At 40.0% G+C, this 21,887-nt stretch overlaps 3 protein-coding genes across 3 annotated transcripts; 2 read left to right on the top strand and 1 right to left on the bottom strand.

The window, feature by feature from the left end:
• Positions 1–922: 922 nt before the first annotated feature.
• On the bottom strand, positions 923–3,191 carry lamtor5 (late endosomal/lysosomal adaptor, MAPK and MTOR activator 5). The gene is made up of 4 exons (XM_072448582.1): positions 3,044–3,191; positions 2,898–2,959; positions 1,766–1,883; positions 923–1,173 (listed from the first exon to the last, which is right to left on the bottom strand). The coding sequence occupies exons 1-4, from the start codon at positions 3,076–3,078 to the stop codon at positions 1,113–1,115; spliced, it is 276 nt and encodes a 91-aa protein (XP_072304683.1). The 5' UTR covers positions 3,079–3,191; the 3' UTR covers positions 923–1,112.
• Positions 3,192–9,008: 5,817 nt separating this feature from the next.
• On the top strand, positions 9,009–10,949 carry prok1 (prokineticin 1). The gene is made up of 3 exons (XM_072448583.1): positions 9,009–9,131; positions 9,903–10,028; positions 10,708–10,949. The coding sequence occupies exons 1-3, from the start codon at positions 9,057–9,059 to the stop codon at positions 10,825–10,827; spliced, it is 321 nt and encodes a 106-aa protein (XP_072304684.1). The 5' UTR covers positions 9,009–9,056; the 3' UTR covers positions 10,828–10,949.
• A 5,529-nt stretch (positions 10,950–16,478) lies between these two features.
• Positions 16,479–20,486, top strand: LOC140363485 (pepsin A-like). Its single transcript, XM_072450081.1, has 9 exons — positions 16,479–16,566; positions 16,652–16,793; positions 16,868–16,988; positions 17,434–17,552; positions 18,044–18,240; positions 19,056–19,172; positions 19,246–19,387; positions 19,597–19,695; positions 20,258–20,486. The coding sequence occupies exons 1-9, from the start codon at positions 16,508–16,510 to the stop codon at positions 20,393–20,395; spliced, it is 1,134 nt and encodes a 377-aa protein (XP_072306182.1). The 5' UTR covers positions 16,479–16,507; the 3' UTR covers positions 20,396–20,486.
• The last annotated feature ends 1,401 nt before the right edge of the window (positions 20,487–21,887 follow it).

Genomic DNA, 21,887 nt, shown 5'->3' on the forward strand with positions numbered 1-21,887 from the left:
GAAGAAAAAATGTAGATAACGCGAACAATGCTAATAAATATTAATCCAAATAAGCCTGGTATTCGCCAATTATAAAGTACATTACACATAAAAAACACCGTTTTTTTTCTTTTCGTTTTTTAAATGTACACGAATAAAGCCAAAGCTCCAACTTTGCCAAAAAACAACATATCTTCAGTTTCACGCCAGTTTAATTAACTGCTTCAATTAAAAAAAGACAAACTTGCGCGTCATGAGGAGACGCGCGAACCGACGGGAAGATGCGCGGAGCGAACTTATGGCACGGACACGGAGCCGCGGCGCTTTTGTCGTGGGGATGAAAGGGCCATAATAACTTGCCTCTGTTCAGTCCTGGTGCGCTCCCCCGGTCGCGCCTCTCAACGCGTCACCATCGCAGACTGCATTGAGGAGGCGCGCGGGGCTGCCACAGCAGTGAAGGGGACCACGTGACCGGCCCGAGCGCGCTGCCGCCTCCGCCGCTGCTGCTGAACTTCAGCCGGGACCTGGGGGAATAACAAGGGAGTCTTAAAACCTCTGCAGTTTCAGCGTTATACTCAAGTCCGGACATGGAGGAGGGAGGCGCCCACAACAAGCTGCACTGCAATGCAAGACGCGCCGCAGAGGAGAGGGGCAGTCAGCTGTACTGTTGTGAGGGCCGTTCAATTGTACCGTGCACATGATGAGAGACACTTAAGACGTGAAGAGTGGATACGCCCATTGCGCTATCTTTACACCGTGTCACTCTCAGACGCGGTGTGAGGGCGATCGTAGCTGACAGCAGAGGTCCAAACACACAAACACCTATGGTATTTGACAATCTGCATGCTGTAGGAACCAGGAACTACACGGTTACAAAGCATTTCGTTTCAGATTTTTATTCGACGCACTCACAGGTTAATAAGAATCACTCCAAACGTATGTACAATAAAACTTTGAATTTCAGGTGTTAAAGAAGCAAATCATGAACCTGTTTAGTAAATGTGAGACTTGATCAATGCACATGTTTGGTGGAACAGTGTGGGATGATGGGATTTATTATTTACACTTTACAGAGCACAGCGCACACAGTTTTATCTGCACTTCTGACTTCAGACACTGTTTCTTGACTGTTTTCATGATGCAATCTTGTGTACTGCCATTGTGATGGTTCCATGTGACCTAATCAGGATGTTTCTGAAAAAAAAAATAAAACGGAGATGATTTAATAAACAGGGTACAAACAGGGTAGTATACATTTGAATAGTCCTGTTAGACACATGGTTTGGATCATGTAGTATTTTGCAAGTGTTAGGCAATAAATTACCTTAAGATGTGGAAGACGGATTTCTAACTGCTTTATGTGAATGACACAGTAATGTCCCAGTGCACCATTTACAATATGTTGCACTACTTTAATGTTCAAGGTAAAGTAAACCAATACATCTTGCACCACTTAAGAGACATGAAACGCCCAGTAGGTGGCAGCATGGTTACAGCAATCCTTTACGGCAGGTGTGTACACTTCTTTTTTGAAACATACACAGAGGGCCACAGACTACATGAGAATGAAGTGAATTATTTAGAATGTTGTATTTAACATAGTTTAGAGCCTCCACACCCTTAATGAGTCGTGGGATATAAATATTACGCCTGTATAACATCAAAATGTTTTGAATTTTATTTTTTTGAAACCCCTGGTCTACAGATTGCGCACTGAACATCAGATAACTATGACAGCGTATACCAAAAGTGTTATAAATGTTGTAATGAAACAGTTGTGTCTTACCCAGACTCGGACTCCAGACACACTGTGGGCGTGTCTGTGGGGTCTCGGGCCAGTGCTGAAGCCTGTTTGGCCAAAACTGACACCACACCTCCATGCTCATCAGACAGTGAACCCCGGCCTGCGGATGAGTGCAAAGATAAGCATTTGTCAAATGTAGTAAATAGGGATGGGACAATATATTGCTTAGCAATATATCTCAATACTGCTCCGTGCATATAGTATCGGAAACCATGTATCACAATACTTTAATGACATCTAGTATAAAGCAGCAGTGCTTTTAAAAAGAGGGCAACACTGTATAGCTAAGTAATTGATTTGCCAAACACTTTTACCTTAATACATTCATTTTCTACTGCTTGTTCCCGTTCGGGGTCGCGGGTGAAGCCTAGACCAGTGACTCTGGGCCTTGGGCGGGGTACACACTGGACAAGGGCCAGCTCGTCGCAGTAAAATAATACAATATTTCTAAAATTGACTTTTGTGTAATTTAATGTTACATGTACATGTGTTTGTGAACAAGTTACAGACACAGCTGGTGTTGGTATCAGTCTTGTTAATACTGGCTTTTGTGGCAATTGTAGGGTTATTATGGTACAAGACAGCTGTTGCATATGTTGAGTGTTTTCTTTAAAATATACCTTCCATTACAGTTTATTGTGTTACACCCTAAGCAACCTCTCATATCTGAGGGTAGTTTTGTCATTTTACGTTTGTCTGATACTTAAACCACAATTAATACATTCAAAGGCACATTTTAGCATTTTTCTGTCAAGCTGACAGAAAATTGTCTGAATATTGTTATCAGGATCAAGATATTACTTTTTGTCAATATTGTGCACCTTAAGCCCCTGGTTTTCATAATGATGATAAATTAGGATAGTAGCAATACAATTTAAAACAAAATATAATATATTTTGACAGTGAAAATGTGCTCAAAATATTGCATATACACTAGCTGAAACCAGACAGTAGAAGGAAACCCGTGAATTCTGGAGTCTTGATAAGATAGTGTGCCTTTATCGTAAAAGACTACATTCCCAAACGAATAAAGACTTGAAACATGCTTTAGGGAGAATTGATTTGTTCTAAAAAAAATATATATAAATATATATATGTATGAATACAATCTTACACCCGAGATTATGGCCTTGTTGGTCCGTACAGAGCACCCCGACTACAGAAGGGTTCTTCATCCTGCAAAGACGAGGAGCAGATTTAGTACATTTAACGTCCAAAAACAGTCTGCACAAGCTCTATTAAAGTTTAGTGTCAACTCACGTATCATCCAGATGCTGCTCGAGTGTCCACTCCATGATTAACTCAAAAGAAAAACTAATTTTGTTTGGGAAACGTGAATTGTTTTGATCAGCTTCCTCCTCACTTCCGGTTAGAGTCAGCTGACTGTCATGTGATCTACGGCGACCTCAAGCGACCAAAGAAAACATAAAAACTCCTTTGAAGTGGCCTCCAGTATTGCAGTAGCTGTTTCAAATTTAACTATTATAAAGAGTGAAATGTGGCGACCTCAATAAAAGTCAATTAATTTCTCAATGTTTGTAGACTTTTAATACGCATATTGATGGGAGTGTCTACAGAGCCGCGGCGCGCGGCCGAAACTGCTAGGCTATTTTGTGCCGCGGCTCCTGAAACTGATGGGCTATTTGACCGCGCCAGGTTAGACCGCGCCGGGTCAGGGTTAGGGTTAGGGTTAAGGTTAGCCATGAGGCTATATGGCCGTGCCGCGGCTCTGTAGCCAGAAACCTTGTGAAAAGTACTTTCTACTTTTCAGTCCTTTCCAAAAATATAGAATAGAAAATACAGGTACTTGCTTTCAAATGTAGTGATGTAAAAGTAAACAATAACAACAATAGTAACATTTTCTTTAAGTAAAAGTAAAGTAACTAAAAATTGTACTTCTATTTTTGTACTTTCTTGCACTGGCTACTGTCGACCATAGATATCCTTTATTACCACAACCTCATTTTGTGCCAAGTGCCCGTCGGAATGGAAAGGACACGTACGTGGCGTATTTTTAGCTCCACCTAAAGTTATACTTTACTTACTTTTCCACATATTTTTGATTTTCTATTAGTATAAATATGTGTATCTTTTCTATGACAGACTTGTTTTGATACAATTTTTTTTAGCAACAAGTTTTACCATATTAAATACTGTAATGCGTCATCACGTTAACTGTCCGTCCGTCAAAACAGATTTAAACAAAATGATTTAGAAATAATGAGTAAAATCAGTGATACGAATCGTTTTCTACTATGTATGTTTATTTTGTTATCTTACATACATTCATTATTATAAAAAATAATGTATACAATTTTATGTAGTAACATCTGAATGTATTAGTTGCTAGCTAAGCCTATTAACAGTAAAGTGAAAGTATGGAATTTTACTTCGGAAAACAAGCCAGATTACGTTGTTTATACCAAACAAACTTGTCGATGCCTGAGCTCTCAGATCTCAGAAGCGAAGCAGGGATGGGCCTGGTTAGTGTACCGGGCACCACTGGGGGTGGAAGTGCACACTGTTGTTGTGTCCTTGGCAAGATATGCTGGTGTATGGAAGTGGATGTATATTTGTGAGAATGAATGTGTGACAAGGGGTGCATAGCAGCAGTTGCCTCCAATCCTGTGCTTACAACATGTGTATCATATATGTTCATTAACATGCACTGTCCTGACCAAATAAACAACAACAATAATAATAATATAGTGTTGAAATGACAAAAAATAAAAGTAAACTCTCTGTCTTTGTGTTGCTGGCTTTGTGTCTCTCTGGCGCAGTGGCCATCTTGAGAGATGACATCCATTGCTGTTGCTCAGGTTGTTCCTGACAACCCGTTATGCGGCTACGATTATTTCTATGGCTGTTTATAAGCAGCATGCAGCTGATTCATAATTGTAAAACAACACTGGACCATCGTTGGTCCAAGGGGATGTGACACATCTTGAGGACAAAAGCTGCATGGAGTGCTATGGGCTGTGCCACCAAAAAAGTCTCAAATTCTTCTTCTTCTGTAACATCCCAAAGAAATAGTGAGAGAGTGGCCAGGCAGAATTTCTTTGGAGGTCCAAACATGGCTTCCATTTATTGTGTGGAAAATAAGAGTCAAGCAAAGTGCGGGAAACTCCCTTATATACCCAGGTACACAGGGCAAAAAACTTGCGCAGTACAGACTCAATTTAGTTACAATTGTCCACCCAACTAAAAGAAATGTCTACGTCGATGAATGACATTCAAATCAACTTTCTCTGTTGCATAACTCATAACTGATTAGTTGATAAGTGTCAACTCAACATGAACACAACACTTTCATTTCCTTTGGCTTTTATTTAAAATCTTATTTAATCATATATAAAATCCTGACTCTAATTGACATTTCCTCAAGTTTGAAGTACTCTACTCTTCCCTTGTCCGTTGATCTGATTGGTTGGCTGGAGCTAACCCCGCCCCCTGCTCTGTGAACACGCACAGATTAATTTGGAAAATCTTGCAAACCTAATTCGCTAATGCTGATTTCTTGGTTAGTCAATCCAGGTTAGAGAAATACGCATATCCAGGATCAATTCAGCAGCTCCGTAGTACAGTCGAGCTGCAAAACAGCTGCAGTACATCCAGAACGATGCAGACTTGGGTCCTGACTAGATCACATCCTGCTCTCAGGTCTTTGCACTGGCTCCTGTGGCTCAGAGAATAGACTTTAAAACAGCTCTGCTGGTGTACAAGTCTCTCCATGGCCTAGCACCAAAGTACATCTCAAACATGTTGCCATATGAACCATCTCGGACTCTGAGGACCTCAGGGACCGGCCTCCTGCTGGTGCCCAGAGTCAGGACTAAACATTTCAGTTTTATGCAGCTAAAATCTGGAACAGTCTTCCTGAAGATGTGAGACAGGCTTCTGCTCTGACAATGTTCATATCTAAGCTAAAAACTGTTTCTATCAACACAAGAAACTGTCAGAAAAAACATGTACTGACTTTTACTTAAGAAAGGGCCTGCAGTGCCCCAGAAAAGCACACGTCTAAAACAAGATGTTAGATTACTTCTGCAGTGCATCAGTGGATATCTACATCTAAATGCAGATGGAATTAGCCATTTTCCTGCCGCATAAACATGGATTTATTCAAATGGGTTTCTTCCCCATGGGTTCGTTTTTTAAACCATTTTGGTAAGATATTCGCAATCGAAATGGGTCGGATGAGGAAAACATAGGCCTTTATGATACTTCAACCAAACCAACCAACTAGAGGGATGAAATATTAATAGCCTACAACTTTACACATTCAATTTGTTTAGTGTTAAGTCGGCAGATTTATCGTGTATGTTGATCAAAGTGAAAAGAACACTACTTCACATCCTCGTACATAATTAACATTCACATGTCACGTTCTGATTTAATTATTTAGCGCTGCATAAATGCAAAATTAGATTACAGGAGCTATTTTCTGCTGTGAATATACAGTTAATGATCCAGTACCAGAGCACACAAGGTCACAGTAAAAGGTTCCATCTAATCTGTCAGTTCTTCCTCCTCCAGTTTGAAATCATGAAGTCAGATTTTCTACAAATGAAACTTATTTATCCTAATCAGGTAGTTTTACTTACGTTGTTCACTATAGTTACTTTGCAGGAAGATGAAATGAAGAGCAGAGAAGTTAATATTTTTAAATGGAAAAAACCCAACTATGATGTCTTATTTTGGGACAATATTGACAGCAATAAAATAACATTTAAACTATTTATCAGCTGGTATTAAGGCAGAGTTTTGAAATATTTTACTTGTGTATTTTAGAATTTAGCAAAAACTATTGGTATAGACTTTTGTGGATGCTTTTAATTAATGTCAAAGTTGTGTACAGGGTTCTTTTCCTGTCGGATGGTCCTGAAGTAGTTGCTGACGGGGCAGATTTGGAGGGGTGTAATTATGGACCAAGGCGTCACAGAGATCCATCACCGGAACTCCAGTGTACAGCCCACGAGGTACTGCACTCTCTCCTCTCTCTCTCTCATATTTCTCCCTCAAACATTAAATCAGAGCCTTGCTGTGGGTGCCGACGGACCCCTCCTTGTCACCGTGTCCCAGCATGCACGTAGGCAAACGCCCCAGCTGCACGAGCACATAAACCGCCCAATGTTTCTCTAAAGGATGTGCCCCATTCAAACAGATGACTAAATCCTGTTTGAGAGGAAACCTGGCATGATATTAAGTGGCAAAATTTACTGCAGATGGCTTTTGAAAATGACAACAAATATAAAAGAAGTGCAGCCAAATGTAGTCATCGCACCAGCTCTGTCCATGTGCAGCACCGTAGCCATATTTAATTTTTATTGAGCTGAACAACAAAGTTTACACTTTCCAATGACGTACTGTGCATCACTGTATTTCATTATATAAACACATGATGTGGGTAAGGACAGCTTGAGTCCTCTTTTTGTAAAATAAATGCTAATTGTTATGTTTTGCCAGGTCATTTAGAGCATGCAACTATACAAACCTGGTACCATGTGTTCCAGTAACATTCATATCAAATAAATAATAATAAATCAATCTGTCCTGTTAACCACATAGAGCTGTCCACCTCCACATCACTTTTGCCTCAATTTTATGCATAAATATGTCTCTGTATTGTGAAGGGCTTTTATTGAGACAGTTTAATGTAGCCTAATAAATCAAGTTTATTAAGTATTGCCAAATCAAAATAAGTACATGCGTAAGGGATGCTTTTATGTCTCTATGGGAGAAAAATGCATTTTGAGAAAACGGCCTTTGAAATGACATTGTCCTATGTAACTCTGTGCATGCAAGTTGATCAAATAAAATAATAAAACAATAATGAAAAATCTTTAGGTGCAGATTGGACAATGTTGTTGTTTATGTTGCACCCTCGAATGATACGACGATTCCGTTTTGCAACTTTTATTAAGTCCACGGTTCAGAATAAACACATTTGAGGCACGCAGGGGTACAACACCCACAACACACCTGGGCCACACTCACCACAAATGAATAGGCGTGGCTGACCTACTTTTAACGCCACACGCCGTCCAGGTACAGCCCCTTTCATGAACGTGCACTCTAATTAAAGTGCTCCGTGATAACATGTCCAATTCAACACACACAGAAGTAATAATAATTTATCATCACAATTACATATTACCATAATAAATTAGATGAGCAACATTTACATGTGAAAGATAAATGTCGAGAGGGCAAACTGAGAGACAAACCAAGTTCTGCCTGTAGTGTCTCGCCTTGAATTTTGATGATTCAAAAATCAATCATCAAAAATCAATCTTAAAAACAAACAAACAACAACAACTACAAAAACCACAACAACAACAACCACAACATTCCACTGCTGGGAATTTTACTATATTTACTCAAGGGAACTCTCAGGGAAAACTACTTCTGCAACCCACTTATTTCCATTGAAATCAAAAATTCTGGGAAGAATCAGAGTCAGTTTGTTTTCCAAATCCACAAATAATAAATTACCCTTAATATGACTTTTATATGGATTCTGCCTGGATGTTTTTGCTATATTAGAAGTACCTAAACCTCATTTTTAGTGAATTTACCTTCAGCATTTAAAAAAGAATGGTCAAAACCCAACAAAAGCTCAAATCAGACCATCCCTCCAGACAATTTAGAATCTGATTTTGTTTTGTGCAGAGCTTGTGTTTACTTATAATTAGAGAAAACAAGACATCTGAATACAAACCTACAGAGCTTCACAAAGGGTTCAGGAACAGCTTCAGTTTAAATTGGGGCTCATTTTAGTCAGGCATTTTAGGGAAAATAGGCCCTAAGCGTAAGGGGCTAAAGCGTTCCGAGGCTGTTGTGCTGTACCAATGCTCTTGTTTGGACACTTCGAAGTGTGTTATTTAAACTGTCAAACTGTTCAGGGCAAAAAATGTGTTTAATACATTTACATACTTTTATGTGCCTCCACAATTTCAAAACCTGACTGAATTATAAAATATGTTCATTTGGTTAAACCTAATAAAAAGTACCATTTGTCTTGTCCTTACTTAACGGGCTGACGCAAGTTTGTGACGACTGAGCTCCTGCAGCCGTCATCATGTGAAGATGAGGGAGTGTGCATTGAGTCTTCAGGAGATGGAGAGGGGCGTGGGAAGACGGGGCCGCGAGGTGTGGGGGGGGTCGAGGTGGATAAAAACAGGGGAGGGGTGTGTGGCTGCCCCTTTAGGAGGAGTTTTGGAGAGGGATCTGATCAGAGCTGTACCAGTCGAGTTCTGCTCCTGTTGCTACGATGGGCTTCAGGGCCGTGCTGCTGTCCGTACTCCTGCTGTCGCTCCACTGGACCAGAGCAGCTGTCATCACAGGGGTGAGTCCAGAACCTCCAGCTTCACATGCATGAATATGTGCACTGTAAAGTAGAGTCATTCATAGCAGTCTTTGTTAAGGCACAGAAAAATCCAAACTGCTCAAAGAAAACCAGTAGTTCAAGAGAATAACAATATGAAAAAGTGATGATTGAAACTAAGAAAATGATGAGGAAAAAAAGAATGATGGTGTGATGATTCAGTTTTTACATGTAATAGTATCATGACAAACTGGAGACCAATTGAGTTTGGGGTTCTTTAATAATAGTTACTATTAACTAGTACTGTACTGCAATACTTATCTTGTGGATTTGCATTCAAACAAAATATAATCAATTAATAATAATCAGGGTGTTAAATATTGCATTTTTTAAAAACAAAACATTTGATAAGAAATGCATTTTTAAAATGCCGTCGAACAAATACAAATATGTATGTATTTGATTGTAAACTGCAATTATTGGAGGCTAGTCATGATCATGTTATCCCTGTAACATGTTGATTGACGTAATAACGTCATCATTTGCTAACATTGGTAAATGGTTTGAATAGTTCAGGTTCAGTGGCTCAATATAACTGCTGATTATTTCTAATTGAATAAAATATGACAAGAGTCCACATCCTCCTCCACTTCAGGGACTCTAGAGGGAATTATGCCATGGCCCTGACTGATCATCATTACTAATCAGATTATAGAAATGATAGGCAGAGGATCTCAAGCGTATGTTCATAAGTGCTATTATTTCATTATGTTTAAATGATGTGTGTTTCAGGCTTGTGAACGGGACCTCCAGTGCGGGCTGGGTCTGTGCTGTGCTGTGAGTCTGTGGTTGAGGGGGCTCAGGATGTGTGTCCCGAGAGGAGTGGAGGGCGATGAGTGCCATCCTTTCAGCCACAAGGTAAAGACAACTATCTGAGTTCTGTTCACTTTTATGTCTCCATGTACTTCATGTGCAAACCCCTGAACGAACCCCGGAACGAGGGCACTGTTTGATTGGTTTCTAGTCCAATATTAAATCAATTGACTTTTTAGAGGGATAAACAAATCCACCTAGATTTGTTGATCCCTCTAAAAAGAATCTTTATTATTTTATTTTTATTAATTTGATTGTCACCCCTCTAGTCCACAACAGCCATGTGTTAATTGGTCATAGTGTCTTTCAAACTTGTGCCCTCCATTAGGCATTTTGTGCTGTTCCACATCACTGTGAGCATTGCTTCCAGTGCAGATGGCCCTCTAGGATGGGGTAGGCAAAAGGAGAAAAGCTGAATGAGGATCTATTCTAATGAATACACAGTATATGTTAATTAGAAATGCAGCTAAATTAAATAACATATATCTTCTGGGCCAAACAAAACGTCCTGCTGGCAGGGTTCCACTAAAGCTTTGGCAAAGTTGCTGATAACTGCAGAGGCGATCGATCGTCTGAGGGCAATCAGGGCTATAAATCAGGACTAACACCACATCCGTCTTTCAACTGTGCCGTTTAAAGTTCTGTTTTGTTAGCGCTGCCCCTCGGCCTGTCAGTGCACTTGATGAACAGGCTTAAACTGCCAGATTATACCTCTGTATTTCAGATGCCCTATCACGGGAAACGACAGCACCACACCTGCCCCTGCTTCCCTCACCTGGTCTGCACGAGATACGACGACAACAAATACAAATGTACCGAGGACTTCAAAAATCTAGACTTTTGAATCAAGAAAAGCCTTATGGAGTCTCACCATCTCCAGTGACGCCTCTATGCACTAAAGTCTACTGTATCAATGACTGAGCAAAAGTGACACACATTCAGACTAGACACTTTATTTTTGGTGTAAATTAAACCATGTAAATTAAACATGTATGTAAGTGTATAAATTATATTACAATAAAACATGAATAATATTGTGTTACGAGTGGACAGTCTTTTGAAAACAATGACCTGAACCACAGGTCTAATTTTAGACCTTGCGTTTTACCACTGAAAACAATGACCTGAACCACAGGTCTAATTTTAGACCTTGCGTTTTACCACTAACAGTATCATCATAATTAGCACAATCAGCATAATCAGCATTACTATGTGTGATTCAACAAGTTGTTTTTGCAGATTACAACTTCTTTTCATGCAAATTTCATAAGAAATTCCATGCTCGACATAAACAACCACTGCAACGAAAAATCAGCAATTGTCATTAGTAAAAGACATAGGCATAACACAGACTAAGGAATGACACAGTGTATTTCATGCAGTGTACATCTAATTCATTAATATACTTTGAACCTCCAGCACTGTGTTTTAAAAAGAATACTGTAAAAGCATGAATAATCTTCAGTGATTGCGTGTGCTGGTCCTATATTCTTCTTGCCGTTTTGTCTAACTTGACTCATGGGCTCAGACTAATAAGACTGGGACATAGTCCTTTATCTAATACAATGTCTATACCAATATATTCAAATATCCTCCAATATTCCCAATAGTGATATTAGCACTCATGTATTGTCCATCCTTAGTAAAAAACAAAAAAACAAAACAACTATTAAAAAAAACACAACACATTGTACATGTCTTTGTTGTGTGTTCCTCTCAGGTTCATATTTGTGCACACAACTTGCACTTTGTTCACGGAACTCTTTTTTTTAACTGGCTAAAAGTTGAGTCAAAGCATAAATGCCATTCATTACAACTATACAGTTTTTTCAGTGGATGAAAGGTGATATTTAAGAGAGGGGTTTCCCATTCCCCTCAATGCAGCCATGTTGACTAGACATGTGGGCAGTGTTGGGAAAGCTCTCTTTCGCAATGAACTAGTTCAGTTCATAGTTCATACATTTTTAAATGAACTAGTTCAGTTCATAGTTCATAATTCAAAAAGTTCACAGCTCCAAAAAATTAACTAGTTCAGTTCTTTTTTTCAATATTGTGCAATAATTGTTCTAAATTATTTCCACAGCCCAAATACAACCACAGGCAGCAATTATTTTATTAGTTTAACGCTGAAAATACATGTCAGATTTCATCTTCATATCCAATTTTGAATCCTTACCCAGGATTTACATTCACATTGAAGGGACAGACTTCCCCCATGTGTTGCTGTCCATTCTGCCCACACTAGCAGCAGCTGCTGCAGCTTTCAGCCCCACAGTATATTCTCAAAAACATGAGGGAAAACTTGCTGGGCAAAGTTTGCACAGAAATGTTAGATTGTTCCCATCCTCACGACCTTATCATAAAACTCACGTAAATGGTCGTAGCAGGGCGACTCCCGCAGCTCTGTTGACAACACGTTGCGGTCGCGTCAATGCTGCTTTTTTGTTGTGATGCGCATGCGCAGTGCGGTGTCTCCGCATCTATCGCCTCTACAACTCTGGAGCTCTCATACCTTCCAGACACAGCCTCTTTTTGGGCAACATAACAGTGTGTTTTTCGCCTGGAAGTCTAGAAATCTGACACGTTATTGAACAATAATAAAAACGAATTTTGCCGTTCACAGACACCAGAATGAATCAAATCAAATCAATTTATTTTTGTAAGGCCCAAAATCACAACAACAGTCGCCTCTGAGGGCCGAATCAACAATGTCTGTGGTGGCGAGGGACGATGTCCCAGGGTCCTCTGTCCTTAGACTCTCCTTCTCGGCCAGGAAAAACTACAAAAAAAACCTCTTTGGGAAATGAACGCGTTCACAGTTTCGTTCTTCAGCAGTAATACCGTTCGTGCAGTTCACGTTCACCAAAATTATGAACGCGTTCGTGAACTTTTCAATGAACGCGTTCAGGCACAACACTGCATGTGGCAAGTGTATTTTTCAAAATTAGTTCGAAATATCACTGGGTATGTCATTCTATACTCCTGATGTAAGATATTTGTCCAAATAATGATATTAAAAACTGTGTAGTGTAATAAGATATAGGCCAGTGTACGTGCCTGTATGTAATCCCTTACAAATAGTGAACAGTGTGATAATATTCATATAAAAAAGATAATCAAATATTTGTTAAACAGCCAAATATGTGAAAATAAATAAATCTATCAATAATTTCACAAGAGAATCAAGTCTTGGAATCTGGAAACAGAGGCAGAAAACTGATGGAAGTAAGTGCTCATTTTTCAACCTGTTTTTTTTTTCATGTCACTGATTTGATGCATTGCATTTTCCCTGACAATGTACAGTGTACATATGTCGTGGCTACGATAGGGATATGATGTTTAGGTGGACGTCTTCCACATGAATTCCAATTTATGGGTTAAATGAATAATTATTGACTGTATTAGTTTCCAACAACGTCACCCTGGATTGGTGCCAGGGACACATACACAGGTAAGGCAAGCGCAAATTCTTTGAGTGGACCAGGAGACTCAGATATAGGAAACCAAGTTCACAATTTAGTAAATTTAAAGACAGAATAAATAAAACATTTGTATTTTTAATAATAAAACTACTACTACTCTCATTCACACATTCACACCTCTAAAACAGTAGACACATTTAAACAATTCACCGAAATAACAAAAGTAAAATAAATCAGCAGCCCAGATTGTCCCTGCAGGCACTTAACCCAATTACTCTACCAGGAGGTGGCGCTGGTCCTTAGCAGCAGGCCTGGGACCCGGTACAGTCCCACAGTCCAGCTGGGGGCCAGAGCCGACACTCATAAACTCCAAACGTTGATATGTTACAGTCTGTCAATGAGAAAGGGGCCGTTGTGAACGTGCCCAAACCCACCAAGGGCACTTGGAGGGAAGTTCTGGGTTTGGGGCCGGAGGAGAGACCCGCGGGGTTACCAATCCTATAAAGTACAATAGTTTGGGAAATTAACTCTCAGATGGATGTTCAGAACCGTGCGCAAAAGCGAGGGAGAGAGGAAAAGAGATACATACCGGTGCTCGAATCTGTGCACTATGCGCGCCGCGGCTGGGAGGAATCCCGGCGCACAAAGCCTGCACGTAACGTCACGCACTACAAACGGTGCTAAATTAGAGCGAGTTTGATTACAATATAAATCTAAGAGACAGTTTACCGGGGCGTTAACCCTGGGGAGCGTGCGGCACGAGTCATACAAGGTTCGAGCAGGGTTTGGTGAGCGCATGATGCGCAAACCAACCGGATTAACACGCTGGTGTGATCGCTGGCTTTAAGCCTAAACTTTGGGGTGTTTTTGGGGCGATCAGAACGAATGCTCCGGTCCTCGTGCCGCTTGCACTGCTCCCAGGTGGCGGGTGACGTCAGAGGCGAGAAGGGCCAGCGCAGGTGAGGAAGCCTCCTTTTAAAATGGCCCAGGTCACAGGCCATAGGCTGTCAGGGGTTATGAGGGCCTACTGCCACACATACAGAGTACAGTGTGTATTACTAAAACTGATAAAACCACAAGAAAAACACTGAATTACAAATAAATTATGGATAAATTTGGCCTAACATGAAATGTTTGCGGCCCAACTAGAATAACTAATTATACCAGGACACAGGTTAAATTACAGTTAAAGTAAAATAAAACTTCTCCAAAATGTATAAATTTCTCCATCAGGTCAGAAAGAATTATAAAATCGTTTAATATCTTGATGGAACTATCTGACCACAATCTCACTCTTGTGGCCAGAAAACTCACTCAAAGCCACTCGAAACCACTGGAATTCCCCCAAATAAATACCAAGATTTTGTGACAGCAGCTCAACAAATAAAATGGGACAACATACCGAAAGGCGCTGAAGAGTACATTTAAAAAAACCTGCTAGAAACCAAAACTCTGCTCCCTTGATAAATCCAGATATAATAACATTTATGACGGAGCATGACTAGGCCCTTTAAAGCACTGAAAACAAAAGCCACTCATGATAAAGGTCATTTGGCAATGGAAGGAAAGCAAAAGCAAATGTTTTTCTCCACATATTTGACAAAGCAAATGGGAACTCATAAACTACATGGGATCAACTAAAGAAAATGATGGCGTAGCGCACACAATATAATAAAACCATGGAAATCAAAATAAATGAAGGACTAACAAACAACCCTCGCACTGTAGCTGAAACCTTCAACAAGTATTTCATTTATTCTGTGGCACCACCTGAAACAACAAATATCCTCACAATGGACTCCGAAACACCAATTTTTAGCCCAACACCCATCACTGACACAGACACAACTCATGAATACACTCCTTTGGCATATACCGGCATGTAGTTATGCTCAAGGACATTTGCACATCCATCACACGGCCCATCACCAAACTCATCCATCTGTCCCTCTCCCAAAGCAAATCTTCAGCGGTCATTCCAATATTAAAGAGCGGAGACCCTCAGTCCATGGCCAACCACAGGCCCATCGGGTTTAACGCAACCAAAATTGCCCAAAAATTTTAGCAAAACGAATCATTACCCGTCTAAAGACCACACCCCGTACCCTCCACCCTATGCACGCTTCAGCGCCAAACACTCCACTGAAACTTTGGGGTGGTTTGTGCTGTGTATCTGGACCTAAAAAAGGATTTCGACACTGTAAATCATAAGGTCTTGCTGTCTAAACTGTAAACATGTAGCTCCTGTCTCAAATGAAATGCTGCAAAAAACAGTTGCCACGTTTTTTCACCAAATCCAACATTCCCTATAGTGAACCGGACATCTTTGTTTCAAGAGAACGACTGCAGATTGTACCAGAATACAAATATCTTGGCATTACAATAGACTCAAAACTGTCATTCATTCAAATCACACGTCAATAGAATCTGTAACAAAATCAAATGTCACACATCCGCCACCAAATGTCCACACGAGCCGCTCAAATGTTCAGGCACTCAATGATTCTGTCGTCCCACATACTGTCCACCACATACTGTCCACCACATACTGTCCACCACATACTGTCCACCCCTCTGGTCAAGTGCTCTGCCATCGCTTCACAAACAAACCCTGGCAACAACAAAAATAAAAAAAATAAAACGCATTCACCATTGCCCCATATTCTGGCATATTTACAGACATTTTTATTAATATGCACTGACCCTGAAATAAAGAAATCAAAAGGCATAACACATAGTTAAGCCATCTCAGACTCCTAAAAGTTGAGTGACCTTACTTTTTAAATTCAGTCAACCTTTTACAGTGTGTAAAGTGTACACACGGCTCAAACAGAGGCTTAAAGTCAGTTACTTATCTCAAAGTTTGACACCTACAGTTAATGTATTTGTATTTCCATTATACTACTGCCAAACTATTGTGACTGTGTTTTGTTAAGGTGTAGATAAATGATAAGAGCTTTTTTTCCTCGATGACCGCTTCACATGAGATTTTTATCAAACAGGATACAGACCAAGTGTACAACCTTGAGGTGTGGTATATAAGTGCGAAAGCTGTGGCAGAAACTTCACTCACCTGAGGCCAACACTGACTTCTCCAACACAATGAAGTGCCTGGTCATCGTCCTGCTGGCCCTCGTGGCTCTGTCCGAATGCCTTCACAGGTCAGAATATCACATCATTTAAAAAAATTAATTAGTTGCCATCAATTATTGCTATCAAATATTCTTGTTTTGCGTTTGTGATTAGAATGCCACTGATTAAGGGGAAAACTGCTCGCCAGCGTCTAATGGAGAAGGGTAAATGGAACGAGTACAGACAAAAACACCCATTCAACCCCATGGTCAAGTTTGTGCAGACCGGAACTGAGTCAATGACCAACGATGCCGACGTGAGTGCGTTTCATCTACAACATTTCACAGCGGTCGTTTGTGGCGTGACCGGTTTTATGTGGGATGTGTGCAGCTGTCCTACTACGGCGTGGTCTCCATCGGCACGCCGCCCCAGTCCTTCAGCGTGATCTTCGACACCGGCTCCTCCAACCTGTGGGTCCCATCTGTCGACTGCACCTCCAGCGAAGCCTGTCGTATGTGTTCACACTGTTGCATGACATAGAGTGATATAAGCATGACAAATCCTTGCTGGTTGGGAATTCGATATGCAAAGGCCGCATTAAAAAAAAAACGGTCTGGGTGAGACAGTGACACTCAAATAGGACTGGGCCATGTGGCGATAAAGAGATATTTATGATCTGATCCCTGTGATCATATTCATCATTTTCGTCATTTTGGTGATACAGTTATATTGTGATTCAGTGTTTCTCTGTTAAAAGTAGCTGAATGCTCAAGACACACACCCCCATTCCTCCAATTGGTCAGCATCTGTCACACCAGAATATTAAGTGGACGTACAGTGAATCGCAATATAACTGTCATTTTTAGGTTGTAACAAAATAGTGATGTAGTTATTATATCAAATAGATTACTGCGGACTTGAAGTTTTCTCTCTTTGCTTCGTTTTTCCTTTTGCAGAGAACCACAATCTGTTCGACCCCTCCAAGTCGTCCTCCTTCGTTTGGGGAAGCCAGTCTCTGTCCATCCAGTACGGCACTGGGAGCATGGATGGTTATCTGGGCAGCGACACTGTTGAGGTAACTCCACCCAGAGGAGGGGCTTGTGTATTTAGTATAATAAGTATTCAAGCAATCTTATCTGTTATTTGATTCAATGAACAACTAAGGATATAAAGGGTGTGTTGTGTAACATTTCCAGTGTAGCGTCTCCATGGAGATGCTTGGCCTGGAGTGTTCGGGAGCACGGCTTTAGATATATCAATCTAGCATTGCTTTAATTAACATTGTTTATATTATAATGCTCAAAAATACCCTGAAAAATCATGCATTGTAACTATTAGCAGGGTGGCCTCTCCACAGATCCGACCTATAACTTGGTCTGGTTGTCTCCATGGCGATAGAGAAGTTTACTACCATAATATGCAATGTTTGAGGCAAAAAAATAACGCTTTTGGAGCCTGGTGTACGTGTGCTGTGACTTACCACCGGGCAGCACCAGATATTTGATCGTTTCATAAAACATTGATGTCTAATACGAGTCCAGATGAGTGTGGTCCTCCTGCGTCCAGGTTGGGGGCATCACTGTGAGTAATCAGGTGTTCGGGCTGAGTACGAGCGAGGCCCAGTTCATGGCGGAGATGGCCGCAGACGGGATCCTGGGCCTGGCCTTCCAGTCCATCGCCTCTGACAATGTGGTGCCGGTCTTCAACAACATGATCTCACAGAACCTGGTGTCGGAGCCTCTGTTCTCTGTCTATCTGAGCAGGTAACAACACGCAGGCTCCAAATACTCAAGACAGTCGTGAAAAAAGTTGACTTTAATTCAGTATCTGTCACATAAGCATAGGTAACTTTACACTTACAAAACACACATTCAAGTAGAGTCAAAGGTGCGCTAATCGAATCCTGCTCTCGACACAAACAGTGGTCAGATCTACTGACCCACGGGTTGCCTGTGTGATTCCAACTCCTACTCCGATTGTGTCCTTGGGCAAGACACTAAACCTGCCTTGTCATGTGTGAATGTGTCTGAATGGGTGAGTGGTTCCTTGAAGGCGCTTTGAGAGGCTTGAAGGTAGAAACGTGCTGTATAAATGTGACCATTTGCCATTTTATTTTGCTTGTGTCCATTAAGATTTTGTTCCTTTGTCATGAATGTTCCACAGTATGTCATTCAAATGAAATATATTGAATTGTTTCAACTGCAGGAATTTTCCCGCTCAAAAATATATTGAAAAACATACATTTTCAGACTTGTAAACTTGGCTTGGTGGTGTCATCTGCTTGTTTCTATGCAAATGTTTAATGCCACAATGTGAATAACATCAAACTAGAAGATACCCCACCAGAAAAGTTACTGAGTGCATCTTTAAACATTACTAAAAGTGCCATATAAGCCTTTTGGTTTCTTCCTTAATAAAACTAAATCATTATTAGAACTTGCTCCCTCAGAAGAGTCACAGTATATGGCAAAGCATGTTTCAACTTGACAAATCATGATATTGTTTCACTGGGGCACCCATGATAATCATTATAAATATCTTATTATTTTATTTTATTTTTGTGCTTAACAATATACAGCGATGAACAGCAGGGCAGTGAGGTGGTCTTTGGAGGAGTTGACAGCACCTACTTCACTGGGTCCATCACTTGGATCCCCCTGAGCTCTGCGACTTACTGGCAGATTAATATGGACAGGTACAAACAATAAAAATAAAATCTACCACCAGCGCCGACTAATTAATTTGTACTAATATGGTATTGTTTTTAGTGTGACCATTAACGGACAGATCGTTGCCTGTTCCGGAGGCTGCCAGGCCATCATCGACACCGGCACCTCCATCATTGTCGGACCAAACACAGACATCAACAACATCAACTCCTGGGTCGGAGCATCAGTCGTGAACGGAGAGGTGAGTCATCCCATTAAACCAGAACGCTGACCACAATTTTCCATTGTTTCCCGAACCCAAAGTAAGCAATAATCTCCACACTGACGTCAAAAGTTTCAAATGAAAATAACTAATGGGACCTGGTAACTTGCGGTGGAGCTGGAAACTTAAAGATATAAATAAATATTAAAGAGTTGTAATACAGGGATGGTCTGTGTTTTATGTTACAGGCCACAGTGAACTGCGGGAGCGTCCAGACCATGCCTGATGTCACCTTCACTCTGAACGGAAACTCCTTCACTGTTCCTGCCTCTGCTTATGTCTCACAGGTGAAAACACATTTACAATCATCTCAACTATGCAGAAAAATAAGCATGGTTTAAGTAATCCAAGTTTTATGCTTTTTAGGCTTGCTATGAATCTTCATTAGTCTTGCTTTAGTCCTGTTTTTTAGACTGGGACTTCAGCTTGTTTATCGTTGGTGTAGAACTTCTTTTGACCAGGTTTTAGACCAGATTTAAGTCTAGGTTTATTACTGTCTTAAACCTGATTTAGATATAAAGCTGCATTTTAAATCAAGATTCAATTGTGTCTAAACGTTTTCGGGTTCAGACTTTGGAGCTAGAAACTTTAATTTTTTTGTTTTAAATGGCAATGATTAAAGGTCTATATAGTTTATGTTCAGGAAATTCATACTGAAATCTATTTTATATGCCTTTAATAAGAAAAAGTGAAATGTAATCAGAAATTAAGTTTGATCAGAATGAGGAAAAACATCTTGATGTATTTTTTTGACATAAGGCTCAGTATTTTTGAGTTCGTACTAAGTATGATGTAGACAATAGTCAAAAATATTTTTTTTGTAAAGTTTTTTTTAATGTATCTTTGCAGAATTCAGGTAGCTGCTCTACCGGTTTTGGTCAAGGTGGAACCGAACCACTCTGGATCCTGGGAGATGTCTTTATCCGGGAATATTATGCCATCTTTGACACCAATGGTCTGCAAATTGGATTGGCCAAGTCTGTGTAATCAGCAGGAGACTCTTATTGTGAACCTGTCTATGCAAAACACTGAAGTAAACTGCATTTGTAGTTCTAGATTGCTTCAAATAAAAGTATCATATCAAGCCATTTGTCACTTTGAATGTGTGAGAGTCGAGATACTAGAAGAACATCTTTAGAAATTCTTTATCTTGTGTTGAAATGTCACACAATAATAACTCCAGTCCAGTCTGGTCTTAAGAGACACCCGGCCATTCATCCCATAACATAAAGCCTCACTATCAGATTTGTGTAGAAAAAAGAAAAGAAGATAAGAAGAATAGACTATATTGTGTGACTTAAGAAACAGCTTCCAGTGAGATAAGAGATGAGCCAAAAACTGGATTAGATAACAATGTTCAGCTTTTTTTTTTTTTTTAAGAGAAAAATTACATGAGTTGTTGCACAAAATATAAACGATCACTAATTTAATATAAGGTCTAAACAGAAAATCAGACTAAGCAAGATACAACAGGGAAAAACAGGACCAAACCAACTAAAGAGAAATAAAAGTGGAACCAAATCAAATTCCATAAGAAAGTTTCTGTGCGATTTTGAGAACCACTGATGAAGACATTGAAAAACAACTAACTCATGGAAGTTGATGCAGAGCCAGTGTAGAGTACTCCACGTTCCCAGGATGCTGCGGGGCACGGCGACTTTCTTGTATTTTGGGCTCTCTCAGGTTTTCGTATATTTCTACGGGCTTTTGGTGAGCTTTGAAATTCACCGTGGTGTATACAATTGTACTGATTTCCTGAAAAAGAAGAGTTATCAGGGACATTTATGGATGAATATGAATATAAAATCAATGCCACTGTCCCAATCACTGTGTGGTGTTTGTTGAGGGCAATCCAGACAGATGAGTTTGCACATTTATCATATTGTTTTATGTTTTTGTTATCTGAGAATTATCTGTTAATCTAAATCTATACAATCCTAACTGTCCGCAAACATTTAGCAGATCTATATATATAGTGGCACATGTGTTATTGGTCAGATGACTGTGACCACACTCACCACATGTTCCTGTTTCACACTCACCGAGGATGTGTCTGTCGGGGGTGATTCACTAGGTTTCGTGCCTACAAAACAGCAATGCAGCTTTATAAGTGCTACTGGAAATAAAGCTATTTTGTGACAAACTTTAAACTATGTGTATACATTTTGCTTACTTGACTGTTTCTGTTTTGCCTTCACGCAGCAGAAAACCAAAGCAGTCAATGTGGAAATACAAATCACTACAGCCATAGAGACAATGGCGAGGAGAGGCAAACTCCAGGGAGCGCTGTAAAAACAGCACAATACAAGGTCTTTTAATGTTGATACAAGCACTACTATCATTACATTTAGTTTTTGTGTACAGGGAAAATAATAAAATACTAATATAGTAATAATATTATCATCACATTTAGTTTTTGTGTACAGGGAAAATAGTAAAATACTAATATAGTAATAATATTATCATTACATTTAGTTTT

Source organism: Eucyclogobius newberryi, unplaced genomic scaffold, assembly GCF_026437365.1.
Source record: "Eucyclogobius newberryi isolate DKJ021-1_F unplaced genomic scaffold, fEucNew1.0.hap1 SCAF_17, whole genome shotgun sequence".
NCBI classification, from domain to species: domain Eukaryota; kingdom Metazoa; phylum Chordata; class Actinopteri; order Gobiiformes; family Gobiidae; genus Eucyclogobius; species Eucyclogobius newberryi.

Excerpts from the sequence above, each read along its gene's own strand:
- lamtor5 (XM_072448582.1), bottom strand. The coding sequence starts at position 3,078 with ATGGAGTGGACACTCGAGCAGCATCTGGATGATAC. Across the intron at positions 1,884-2,897 it reads ACAAGGCCATAATCTCGGGT|GCCGGGGTTCACTGTCTGAT; the intron begins GTAAGATTGTAT and ends ACTCATCCGCAG. Across the intron at positions 1,174-1,765 it reads TGTCTGGAGTCCGAGTCTGG|AAACATCCTGATTAGGTCAC; the intron begins GTAAGACACAAC and ends TTTTTTTTTCAG.
- prok1 (XM_072448583.1), top strand. The coding sequence starts at position 9,057 with ATGGGCTTCAGGGCCGTGCTGCTGTCCGTACTCCTGCTGTCGCTCCAC. Across the intron at positions 9,132-9,902 it reads GAGCAGCTGTCATCACAGGG|GCTTGTGAACGGGACCTCCA; the intron begins GTGAGTCCAGAA and ends TGTGTGTTTCAG. Across the intron at positions 10,029-10,707 it reads GCCATCCTTTCAGCCACAAG|ATGCCCTATCACGGGAAACG; the intron begins GTAAAGACAACT and ends TCTGTATTTCAG.
- LOC140363485 (XM_072450081.1), top strand. The coding sequence starts at position 16,508 with ATGAAGTGCCTGGTCATCGTCCTGCTGGCCCTCGTGGCTCTGTCCGAA. Across the intron at positions 18,241-19,055 it reads TTCTCTGTCTATCTGAGCAG|CGATGAACAGCAGGGCAGTG; the intron begins GTAACAACACGC and ends AACAATATACAG. Across the intron at positions 19,696-20,257 it reads CCTCTGCTTATGTCTCACAG|AATTCAGGTAGCTGCTCTAC; the intron begins GTGAAAACACAT and ends GTATCTTTGCAG.